At 51.6% G+C, this 10,451-nt stretch overlaps 2 protein-coding genes across 2 annotated transcripts; one reads left to right on the plus strand and one right to left on the minus strand.

Moving 5' to 3' along the window:
• Nucleotides 1-1,373: 1,373 nt before the first annotated feature.
• LOC125554125 (uncharacterized protein At5g01610-like) lies at nt 1,374-2,135 on the plus strand. Its single transcript, XM_048717730.1, has one exon. It carries the CDS (start codon nt 1,512-1,514, stop codon nt 1,968-1,970), a length of 459 nt encoding a protein of 152 aa, XP_048573687.1. The 5' UTR covers nt 1,374-1,511; the 3' UTR covers nt 1,971-2,135.
• A 1,365-nt stretch (nt 2,136-3,500) lies between these two features.
• On the minus strand, nt 3,501-5,534 carry LOC125554126 (flavin-containing monooxygenase FMO GS-OX-like 8). Its single transcript, XM_048717731.1, has 4 exons — nt 4,840-5,534; nt 4,539-4,774; nt 4,028-4,444; nt 3,501-3,933 (listed from the first exon to the last, which is right to left on the minus strand). The coding sequence occupies exons 1-4, from the start codon at nt 5,477-5,479 to the stop codon at nt 3,679-3,681; spliced, it is 1,548 nt and encodes a 515-aa protein (XP_048573688.1). The 5' UTR covers nt 5,480-5,534; the 3' UTR covers nt 3,501-3,678.
• Between the last annotated feature and the right edge of the window lie 4,917 nt (nt 5,535-10,451).

Here is a 10,451-nt window from a genome sequence, read left to right on the forward strand (position 1 = left end):
AACATCCTATGTGCACACAAGAAATATGGCAAAAATTGCCATGACACATGACACATTTATTTTTATCAGCACAAGAACTAAAAAGGGACCTAAACAAATACAAGCATTTCCAATTACTGTTGATTAATAATATACTTTCTCGGTTCCATAATGTAGTGCATATAGATTTTCTAAAAAGTCGAACTTCATAAACTTTGACCAAGTTTACAGATAAAACTATTTATGTCTCATGAATCTCATTCACTAACCATGACTTGTCACTGTAATGCCTACCTGACAGAAGGTAAGATGTTTTCTAATATTTTGTAGGATTTTCTAGGTATAGCTTTTTTTTCCGATTATCGTGTTTATTAGTTTTAGTATGTATAATCGATGCACACTAGAAGTTGGTAATTGTCTTTTAGCATCGTGTTCCTAAGATTCCGCCTCCTAAAGAAATGTGCAAGTCGCCGTACCAAACGCTCCACTTGCAAGAGGTTAATTGTTTTTAATTGTTCAAATGTCGACATGTCATCATGTCACTGATCCACTCAAATCCGGATTAATATATTAATGCCACAGAAAATAATAAATTTGCCTGCATCATTTGAATGGAATTCATAGCAAACAAGTCAGTAGATTCAGGAGTAGATGAACACATCATATTCAAAGCAACACTTTGTAGGAGTAGCCTTTTTATGCGAAAGACCCCAACTCAGCTCGAGCTCATATGAGGCATGAACAGTAAAATCTAAAAAAACAATAAATAAATAAATTCTGGTTTTTGTGTGGCAAAAATTGGCAGATGTTTTGAGTGCTTGCAGAATTTCATCTTGAAATGACATTCGTGGAAAAAAAATCAGCACTCAAAAATGCTTTTAAAAATAGCATTTTTTAGCATAGATTTGTTTTTTTGCCATGACTTGCACGAATGTCATTCCACGGTAAAAACTTTGCAAACAATCAAAATATTTGTCTATGTTCCCACAAAAGAAATTCATCTTTTTTTTTGAATTTTACTGTTTACTTGAGCTCATATGAGCTCGAGCTGAGATTTTTATGTAGAAGTATCGTGGTACGCCATTTCACTTTCATGTTTGGCCATTTCCTACATGTATATAAGAGTAATAAATAAGCATAATCAAAAAAGAAGGCAGAGATGCGTGCATTTGTAATTGTGCGAAGAAGATACAGCTAAAATATGCACCACGCATTACAACTACTCATACAACTTCTTCAATGATTGGTCAAACATGCTAACCTAACCATTATTGAAACCCTCCCAACGAAAATATGCTTTTCTTGAGATGCTTCATCCGTCCGCGGATCAACATAAACTTAAGAATATCAAATTACTACTACTACATCATTGAAGAATATTCTTATGAAGGTAAAAAAATACAAGCGAGTGAGCATCCATCCAACGGTAAGCTACAAAAGCCAACACCTCCATTTGTCATTTGTCAAGTAAGCAAAGCCGCCAGCTCGGACCCAATCAAACCCAAAGAAAGCGAGAACTTCCCCGGCCGTCCATGGCCACCTACCCCCTACTCCTCCTCCTCCTCCTCGGCGCCGTCGCCGTAGCCGCGTCGTCGGCGTCCGCGGAGGACACCCCAACGGCGTACGAGATGCTGGAGCGGTACGACTTCCCGCGGGGCATCCTGCCGGAGGGGGTGGAGGGGTACGAGCTCGGCCCGGACGGCGGCTTCGAGGTCTACTTCCCGCGGGAGTGCGAGTTCCTGCTGGCGAAGCAGTGGCTGGTCAGGTACGACGCCCGCATCGCCGGCGCCGTCACCGCGGGCAGGCTGGCGGCGCTGGAGGGCGTCCACGTCAAGGTGCTCTTCCTGTGGCTCCCCGTCGCCGAGGTCGACCGCGCCGGCGACCGCCTCAGCTTCTACGTCGGCCCCGTCTCCACGTCCTTCCCGCTGAGCTCCTTCGCCAGCAGCCCGCACTGTCGCGGCTACGACGCCGTCGCCGCGGCCGTCTCGTGAATCATAAGCCGTTGTTTATTATGATTTGAACAAGACTCACATGGGCCATTGTTTCAGTTAACCTTCTGTACCGTCGTGGATATCACAATGAGCTCTATACGATTCCAGTTTAGCATGAGAGCCAATGCTGAATTTTTTTTCTCAGGAACCAGCGTTTATCTTGAATTTTCTTGAGATGCTATCTGTTTATTGGCCACAGATTAGCTTATGTTAAGCAATAGTTTAAGCACTTCTGCGATAAAAGAACTTGCTTGTCCGGAATGCCTGGCCTACCGTCGGAGTCGCAATCCTTAGGTCATCCGTCGTCGAAGCAACTTGATAGCTACCGACCATAATTATTAAGTGATCATTATTTTTAGAACGGTGGCTCGAGGTCGGCTTTGAATTATCGAAGTCATCCACTAGCTACAGACTAGCCATAATGGGAGTAACTTGAGCAGGAACATCAAGTCCAACTCAGGAAATTTGCTTATGTGGCAATGAGTTAATGAGGAGATAGGTAGTTACAGTAATTTAGCTACTGTAACATCACATGTCCTAATGCAATATGAGTCTATAACCTAATAAATGAACCTTTGCACTACCCACTATGAAGGTAGTAACATAGTCTAGGAATATGTGTATGTTACTAGTATATGTTACTCTCTATTATGACTAGTCTAACCACAACTTACAACCAGAAAAAAAAATCCAGACATATACAGCCCTACACGGCAAATACAAAGTGCGGAAGGGAAGCAAACATACTTCTTTTTTTGCGGGTGCGAGAAGCTAACATACTAGTACGAACAAAGATGCAAAACCTACAACGTTGAAGCCTCATGACCAGCGTAAACTCACAAACACATTAGTTTCTTGACTGTTTTGTCCCTAGAATCATCCAAAAAACCCAGGGGACACTAGAAGCTTAGTTTTCAGGCATGTGAAATATGCCATGACCTTTTTATTCAATTAAAATAACTATTTCAACCCTATTCGGCCTTTGTTTGGGCTTTCGGTTAAGGCCTCGAGCAGATAAGCTGAGCCCAAGCCTGGCCCAGATTTTGGGCTTTCGGGCCCAAGTCATCCTGTCGGGCTTCCCATGGGCTTGGAGAGAAACTAATTAAGGAGTACTCCTTCTGGAGCCCCCGCAAGGGTTATTTGGGGTGGGCTTGGAGCGCGTCACTTGGCGTGCTCTTAGCTGCCGCCACGTGTCGCGCTCTAGGCGCTTTCTTCGTATTTTCCTGTACGTGTTTTCGGATTTTAGATGATTATTTTTATGTTTTTTGCCTTTTTGGTCTTCCCCCGATTTTTTTGGATTTGGACCCAAAAAGAGTTCAATTTTTTTTGCGTGAAAAAACCTGTTTTCCTTTTTATCCTTCCGTGGGAGGAACATATTTACTTCTTGTGGAATGCACGGATTTGCTTTCGTGAGAGGCACGGAAAGGAAAAAAAATGCCCCGATTCAGGTTTTTTCATCCATTTTTTTCATAAAAACATTCATCGAAACCTATCAACACGAATCTTGTTTTGGAGATCTCGACGCGAATATCCAACGGTGAAAAATGTTCGATATTTGGACGTACAATTTGAGAGATAAAACGTTTTGAATAAAACACATCTCCGGAAAAAGGAAAAACTCCCTTCGCACATGCAGTGCGACACTTGTCCCATCCTGGATGTAGGAGTGGTCTTTACAAAGAATACTTCTTGAATAGTGATTTTGTAATTATTGTGCTTGTTGATGGAGACCAGTTGGGCAGGGACGGCCGTCTGTGTAGCTGCAGCAACTAGGCGGCGAGCTTTGCACACAAGAGAGATGCCACTCCTCCATAGCCCCGCGGACGGAGTCGCTGTCCTGGAAGTCGTCGCGGAAGGTCTCGAGGTTCTCAATCATGCCGCGCACGGACGACCCCAGCAGCTCGTACTTCCACCCCTCCACGCGAGGGAAGTCGCAGTACTTCTCCCCGAAATCGTCCATGTACTGCATGCACGCCGCCAATCAAAGCAACGATGATCAGCGAATCGATCCAGCACGGGCAGCTTGGTCCATGCACTCGTGGTTACGTGGTACGTACCGTGATCTCCCGCCTGCCGATCTCGTGGGTGTACTTGCGGGGCACGCCGGCGGCCTCCCTGGCGCGGTAGAACTCCTCCACGGACCGGAGCATCTCCTCCTCCGCCGGCAGCGCCCGCCTGCCGGACAGTACCTGCGCCACCCACCGGGCCTGGGCTTCGAAGAACCGGGGCGCGAAGATCTTCCTCGGCACGCCGACGAAGGAGAGCGACGGCGCCAGCGACGGCGGGAACACGTGCTCGAACAGCGGGCCCACGCGGTTGTCGTCCACGGCGACGGCTCCGCCCGTGTCCAGGAACGGGAACGAGTAGCTGTACCCCGTGCAGTAGATGACGGTGTCGGCGGCGACGCTGGAGCTGGAGCCGGCGCCGCCGCCGTCCGTGAACGCCACCCGCCCGTCCTCGCACAGACGCTCCACCTGCCGGCCGGCCGGGATGAACGGTGCATTATATTAGTTGATCGGCTCCCTTCGTTCCCTTCTATGGGTGGAGAGAGATCGCTTGTGTACGTACCTCAAGTCGGAGATGGAGGTCGGCGCTGTGCTTGGCCAGCACCTTGGACAGGCCTGGGGTGACCGCCTCCGTGGACCCGGCGACGAGGTACACCTCCTTGGCCACGCCGCGGATCTCCATGGCGATGTCTTTGCCGCTCTCCCCGCACCCGACCACCACCACCACCTCGCCGCGGAACGGCTCCGGCACCCTGTACGAGTGGCTGTGCATCTGCCTCCCCCTCCACGTCTCCATGCCTGCACATCTTCTTCTTCATAAACGACTATGGGAGTACGGGTGGAGCTTGCATTGCTTTGCTTACCTTTGATGCATGGCAATCTTGGCTGCGAGTAGTGGCCGGTGGCGACGACGACGGCGTCGAACACCTCGTCCACGCACGCGTCCAACTCCTTCCCGTCGGGATCATCGCACTCCCCGACGCCGAGGTCCACGGACCTCACCGCCCACCGACGCGCCGGCGTCATGACGGCGCGCAGGACCCTGGTGTTGAGCCTCACGGCGTCCATGAGCCCGAACGCGGCGCAGAAGTCCTTGAGGTACAGGTGCACCTCGCGGTGGCCCGGGAAGCGGCGGTCGTCGCGGCCGCTCTTGGGGCAGAAGGGGAAGTCGGTGAAGCCCGTGGTCTGCCGGGGGCTGATGAGCCGGAGCGAGGCGTACATGCTGCTGTGCACCTTCGCCGGCGCCGCCGCGCCGAGCGGGTCGGCGGCGTCGGTCCTGGGGTCGTACAGCCACTGCCCGCCGACGTCGCCGCTCTGCTCCAGCACCGCCACCTCGTGGCCCTCCCGGCGCAGCTCGCGCGCCGCGGCCAGCCCGGCCATGCCGGCCCCGATGACGCACACCTTCTTCGACTGCGGCGGCATGTGGATCGGCAAGAAGTCACGGGGAAGCGTCTGATTTGTCCACGAGTTTTGTGTGACACATTCACATCCTTCTTTAACCATGTTCGAGTCCGGCCGGGGCGAGCAGTGCTCCACCCACCTCCACTGCGATGAATAATTGTATGCATCATTCAGATGGTGGTTGCAGAAGATTATACATACAGTAGTGCATTATTGACAATTATATACTGTTCCTTTTGCATAAAGGGGCGTCTTTTGCTTACAGAGTGCTCCCTTTCCTGAAATAGAACAGGTCATCCCCCGTCCCACTGTCTAAAACGGGCAAAAGCTGGCCCCGCACAGGCCACCCTCCATCCGTGTCCACCCATTGTGACGCAGAGGGTTTCTGACAAACTAAAGTTGAGGAACAAAATTGAATTTAAGTTGAGACACTTATTTTGAAACGGAAAGAGTATTACTAGAATGCACGGTACTTTTATTTTCCAAAGGATTTGTCTCCTCCTCGTGCTTTTCTTTTTTTGGAAACCGAGTCACCTTGCTGTTCTATTGCTTTATGATAAAGCTTAATCATGATTATCGTCCATGCCTACCAAGTGTTTCGCCTATTTATTGAGACAACAAAGAGGGTGTTTGATTTGAAGATTATGAGATCTTCATATATCCTTTGGATACAAGCTCCATCATGCATTTTGTGTCACAAGAAAAAGAAAATGAGGGGTACAAGAAAATGAGTACGACACATGCTCTTTTTATGCACAAATTATATTATTCATGTAAAAGGCATATCATCGTTAGTGCTTTTGCAAGGGTGCTGCTAGATGGTAGAACAATAGCTCATTCCACGTATCAGGCACTCCAGGAAGGCACCAGTGGCTGCAATCCTGGATGCTCGACTCAACTCCTCCCATCTTCTTCCTCTTCCTCCCGTATATAGACGGATGGCCATCTACCCTAAGCCCAGAGAGAAACAAGATGTCCATGATCGTCACGGGGGTCTTCATATGCTTCACCACTTGCTCCAAGATGGCATTTTCCTTGGGCACTGACGGTTGCCGCCTCGCATGAGCGACGCCATCTATGGGTATCGTGATGAAGACATGTACCTAGGGTAGGGATACGGACCTGACCGAAGAGTCCTACTCTAGGACATCCCTGGGAGAAATCACCTTTCAATCGACTTGAAGGCATCCCACTCGACAGGTTCAAGACACTCGACCAAGAAGCTACCACTCGACCATGAAGCCAACCACTCGACCGTCGGGAGATCTATAGTCACCCCGAAGGCAAACGGTCAGCTGTTAAGTAGTCTTTATGGTCATTATAGCTCTTTATTAGGGGCGTTACCAGTAACGCCCGACCTTAAATGTACCTTAAACCCTGCATTACTGGGGGCAGGAGGGAGCCGGCGAACTCTATATAAGCTACCCCCCTCCTCAGTAAGCAGGGTTCGCACCCCTGTAATCTATACACGCATAATCCAGTCGACCGCCTCCGGGCTCCGAGACGTAGGGCTATTACTTCCTCCGAGAAGGGCCTGAACTCGTAAACCTCGCGTGTAACAACTTCCCAATAGCTAGGATCTAGCCTCTCCATACTCACCCCCCTACATCACTGTCAGAGTTAGAACCACGACAGTTGGCGCCCACCGTGGGGCAGGAATCTTAGCGCTTAGTTGGAGAAGTTGTGATTTTTCTCGATCCCTTCGATCATGTTTTCTTGCGGAGTTTTGGTGGAGGACCGCGAGATCCGTCTCGGCGCGCTCACCTTCATCGTCGACGACTCCGCCTGGCTTCAGGAGGCACCGCTCGACATCGACGCGCTACCCGCCCGCGGTGCGACACATTTCCGCGCATGCGTTCGTGGCGTCCTCCTGCGGCAACCGTCGACCCAATATGGGTCGGCCCCCGTATCGTCTCCGCGCCTTGTCTCCCACCAGCGCAAGCGCTCCGGTCGGTCAAGACTTCAGCGGTGGGTGAGGCACGCCGTGGCCCGCCAATCGGCAGCCCCGCAAGTCGCGGCCATCGAGCCCGTCGAATCCCTCTACGGCCTGTTCGACCTGTCGACTGGCTCCGTGGAGACCGCATCCGAGTGCGACAGCAGCGATCCAGCGGCTGAAGTTCTGGCGGTCGATGGAACACACAGTCCCCCTGGTTTCCCTCGCACTGATGGAGGCGCGGGTGGGGGCGATCCGTCGCATCCCCACGACGAGTATCTCCCCGAACCTCTCACGTCATTGCAGCGAGAGGAGCTTCGCCGCCGGAACATGGACGCGCTCCGCACTCCTATCGTCGGAGAGACCCCCGAGGCCCGGGCCTTGGAGGACGCGCGTTTGGCCAACTTGGCCGAGCGCACTCGACTGGAGAATCTCCAGCGAGCACTCGACGAGCAAGCGCGTCAGCGGGCTCCCGAGTCTAGTCGACGCCGGCTCTTCCCGCCGACACAGGTATATCGAACCCCAGTTCAGAATCTGGCCGCCGCGACCCGTATAGCAGAATCGATTCAGCCCTCCCAGTCGGAGGCTGGCAGGGGCTTGTTACAGATCAGAGCATTGCTCCGGGCGGCGGGAGACCAGAATTCCGCTGTCTCACAGTCGTGGAATAGGATCCACAGTCGGTCTGTCGCAACAGATACAGTCGAGTCAGCTCACAGCCCGAGATCGCCCCCGAGGCGTGAGGGACGTGGTGGCCAGCATGATCAGTACAGGAGGAATGAACAGTATGATCACCGATTCGACCGTGATGATCGACGTCGAGTGCCAACCCCTCCCCCGAGGAGTGGGTCGTATGCGCCTCGACGGCAAGATGACAGACGCCCTCATAGTGTTGGGCAGAGGATTCCAGTCGACCCCAGAGACCCAGGCTTTGATGCGAGATCCATCCTCGTCCAAGGTTTGGTTGACAGGAACAGAGCTCATCGAGAAGGCCACAACAGAGATGCGCCTGCCAGCAGCAGAGTACGTGCTTCAGGGCCAGAGTGTTTCAGTCGAGCCATCAGAGCCGCAGTGATACCTCCCAATTTCAGGTTGGCGACTGGAATCGGCAAGTTCATCGGTGAATCTAAGCCTGACACCTGGCTCGAAGATTACCGAGTGGCTGTACAGATTGGCGGTGGCAATGACGAGGTGGCCATGAAGCATTTGCCTCTCATGTTAGAGGGCTCGGCCAGAGCATGGCTAAATCAGTTGGCACCCAGCAGCATTTACACTTGGGAGGACCTCTCCCAAGTGTTTATCACAACCTTTGAAGGAACATGCAAGCGACCTGCAGGCCTAACCGAGCTGCGGTCTTGCGTGCAGAAGCCGAATGAAACTCTGAGGGAATACATCCAGAGGTGGATCACGCTGCATCACTCGGTTGAGAACGTGCCAGACCATCAAGCAGTTTGTGCCTTCAAGGAAGGTGTTAAATACAGAGAGTTGAATCTGAAGTTCGGTCGAACTGGAGAGATGTCTATGAATCGGATGATGGAGATTGCCACCAAGTATGCTAACGGAGAAGACGAAGATCGACTCCGGAGTGGCAAGCAGAAAGCAATCGCCCAGGAAACTGGAGGCAATTCCAGTCGGAAGCAGAAGCGGAAGGCCGAGCCAGCCGCTCCTGGAGAGGCCCTGGCCGTAGCCCAGGGAAACTTCAAGGGAAAACCCAAGGGCACCTGGAAGCCCAAAAAAGTCAAGGATCAAGACGAAAATGATGTTTTGGATCTGCCGTGTCACATCCACACCAAGAAGGATGAAGAGGGTAATTTTATTTACCCAAAGCATACCACTCGACAGTGCTGGCTCCTGATCCAGCAGTTCCAAGGAAAACAGTCCAAGGATAAGGAAAAAGAGTCGGACAGAGTCGAGGACAAGGAAGACAGTGACGATGGATACCCCCAAGTCAATTCCACCCTGATGATTTTTGCCGATGTCGAAAGCAAAAGTCGACTGAAAGTCATTAACCGAGAGGTGAACATGGTTGCCCCGGCAACACCAAGTTACCTGAAGTGGTCTCAGACTGCCATCACGTTCGACCAGTCTGATCACCCGACGCACATTGCCACCCCTGGGAGGCAAGCTTTGGTGGTCGATCCAATTGTTGAAGGCACCCGACTGACTAAAGTCCTGATGGATGGAGGCAGTGGCCTGAACATACTGTATGCTGAAACATTGAAAGGAATAGGCATTCCGATGTCCAGACTCAGCACCAGTAACATGAGTTTCCATGGAGTCATTCCTGGGAAGAAAGCCCAATCACTCGGCCAGATCGCTCTTGATGTGGTTTTCGGTGATTCAAAGAATTACCGCAAGGAAAAGTTGACATTCGAGGTCGTGGACTTCCAAAGTGCTTATCACGCCATTTTGGGCAGGCCAGCTTACGCACGCTTCATGGCCCGGCCATGTTACGTGTACCTCAAACTGAAGATGCCTGGCCCCAAAGGTGTGATCACTGTCACAGGCAATCGGAAGAAGGCGGAAGAGTGCTTTCAGAAGGGCTCAAAGATTGCAGATGCTCAGATGGCAGTGGTCGAGCTGCAAGAGTACCAAAAGACTGCCGACCCAAGCGAGTTGCTATGAGCCAAGAAGCCTGCTTCAGAATCAGCTTTTCAGTCGTCCGGTGAAACAAAAACAGTCGACATTCACCCGACCGACCCCGATGCTGCCCCGACTCACATCTCAACGACGCTTGACTCCAAATAGGAAGAAGCGCTCATCCAGCTCCTCCGTGAGAACTGGGACATCTTCGCATGGAAACCCTCCGACATGCCTGGAGTTCCCAGGGGGCTGGCTGAGCACCGTCTACGGGTCGATCCAAAATTCAAGCCTGTGAAGGAACATCTCCGACGGTCCGCCGTCCAGAAGAAGCAAGCCATTGGAGAGGAGGTGGCTCGGCTCTTAGCAGCAGAGTTCATCCGAGAAATTTACCACTCCGAGTGGCTCGCCAATGTCGTCATGGTCCCCAAGAAGGACAAGTCACTTCGCATGTGCATTGATTTCAAACATATCAATCGGGCCTGCCCGAAAGATCATTTTCCTCTCCCTCGCATCGACCAAATAGTCGACTCGACTGCGGGGTGCGAGAGATTGTCTTTTCTA

The sequence above is a fragment of the Triticum urartu genome, chromosome 4 (genome assembly GCF_003073215.2).
Source record: "Triticum urartu cultivar G1812 chromosome 4, Tu2.1, whole genome shotgun sequence".
NCBI lineage: Eukaryota > Viridiplantae > Streptophyta > Magnoliopsida > Poales > Poaceae > Triticum > Triticum urartu.

Coding starts and splice junctions, on each gene's coding strand:
- LOC125554125 (XM_048717730.1), top strand. CDS start 1,512: ATGGCCACCTACCCCCTACTCCTCCTCCTCCTCCTCGGCGCCGTCGCC.
- LOC125554126 (XM_048717731.1), bottom strand. CDS start 5,479: ATGGTTAAAGAAGGATGTGAATGTGTCACACAAAACTCGTGGACAAAT. Junction 4,775..4,839: donor AAGATTGCCATGCATCAAAG/GTAAGCAAAGCA, acceptor GAAGATGTGCAG/GCATGGAGACGTGGAGGGGG. Junction 4,445..4,538: donor ACCTCCATCTCCGACTTGAG/GTACGTACACAA, acceptor GCCGGCCGGCAG/GTGGAGCGTCTGTGCGAGGA.